We start from the raw sequence: 1,397 nt of genomic DNA, 5'->3' as shown, positions 1-1,397 counted from the left end.
CCCTAGAAACTATGAAACTATGAAGCATTTCCCCTCTTCCCTACAGATTCTTATGTACTTTAAGGCATCTCCCATTTTAAACATTTTGTAAAGACAAAAAACACCCAAAGTTTTACAAAACGGGCTCACAGACCTTCCTTTGGTGACACATACCAATGTTTTCACTGAACATCAGAGCTGTGTCCATGGACAGACAGTCAATATCTACTTGGCCCCCTTGGATCCTGTACCAACTTGCTTGTAAATCCATGGATCCATCAAATTTATCCTGAAAACCAGTCTGAGAGCTGTCATTCATTCCAATGAGGACATCATCCAGGGCCCACTGTGATGAATGTTTCCCTAGAAACAGAAGGACTGGAAGGTTAGTGAAGTCCCAGGAAGTTGTTTTTTCAGGCCTGTAGGAGACAGACTGAAGAACTAAATTGCTTGAAGAAACATACCTAGCCAGTTGCTCAAGATATCACCCAAACTTTGTCATGTGTCTATTTGTGAGGATCACAGGCCTTTTCCTTCTTATTTTTAAAACTTGAATACCAGTGCCTTTTTGGTCTTTTCCTGCTTTAAATGTACTTTTCCTACTCTTGATCCTCTGTTTACAGATTGGAAGTTTTCAGCATCGGAGTCCTGACCTTCCTGTACTTTCCATATTGCTAAATGGGAAGAGCCCCTGACTAGATGAGAGTGAGTCCTGATGTGGGCCTGGCAGCAAAAGAGATTTGTGGAAAAGGTTGAAAACTCCTACTCTAAGTGACATGCTTTCTACCCCCCACCTCTGTCTTCCTCATTTGTAGAGTCTCCAGCCCATCAAACCCCAATCAATCGGATTTCTTTCCACATTTGCATACTAGATGTCCTCCTAAGTCTTCCCCTCTTCTTTGCTATCAACTGGGAAGCAAGTAAAAGAAAAGAATGACAGTCTGCTCCTTATACCATCCCCTCTGGGAATGTTGTTTCACCAGCAAGAAGAAAATAGGTCATAAGCGCACCCCCCTGGTAGGACAGGGTCTGTTACAAAGCTGTGAATGTATGGCTGTTAAGGGAAATAGACAGTGGGTGGCTGGAGACTGGGCTTGCTCCATAAGCAAGAGTGCAGACACATGACTGTGTTTATTGGACAGTCAGGAAGCAGCCGCTTGGGTGACTCATTTGGGGGCCTGTACAGAGACTGTCTTCATCACCGGGACACAGAGAAGTTTAGGGCAAATCAAGGACCTTTTCAGGAGAAATCTATTTGATCTGAAATGTTGGAATGGAGGGCTTGGCAAGGAGCTGTCAAGTTTTTGTGCGTTAACAAGTCTTGATGGGATCTGAACCACGAAGCAGATAAATCTGCAAGGGCATTGGGGAAGTCAGTAACTACTTAGAAATCTGGCTGGTGGGGTGAAGGAAGGGGG

At 44.2% G+C, this 1,397-nt stretch overlaps 1 protein-coding gene across 1 annotated transcript in view; it reads right to left on the bottom strand.

The window, feature by feature from the left end:
* Positions 1 to 1,397, bottom strand: part of RELN (reelin) — a gene marked incomplete at its 5' end in the record, with an annotated part of 668,605 nt that overhangs the window by 100,203 nt on the left and 567,005 nt on the right. The window contains one exon of the mRNA XM_019509331.1: positions 154 to 342. Within this exon, the coding sequence (XP_019364876.1) occupies positions 154 to 342 (189 nt within the window). The remainder of the gene's footprint in view (positions 1 to 153; positions 343 to 1,397) is intronic.

Source organism: Gavialis gangeticus, unplaced genomic scaffold, assembly GCF_001723915.1.
Source record: "Gavialis gangeticus isolate Ggan-Ray unplaced genomic scaffold, GavGan_comp1, whole genome shotgun sequence".
NCBI classification, from domain to species: domain Eukaryota; kingdom Metazoa; phylum Chordata; order Crocodylia; family Gavialidae; genus Gavialis; species Gavialis gangeticus.
The sequence above is the reverse complement of the archived record's forward strand: the minus strand, read 5'-3'. Positions and strand labels throughout refer to the sequence as shown.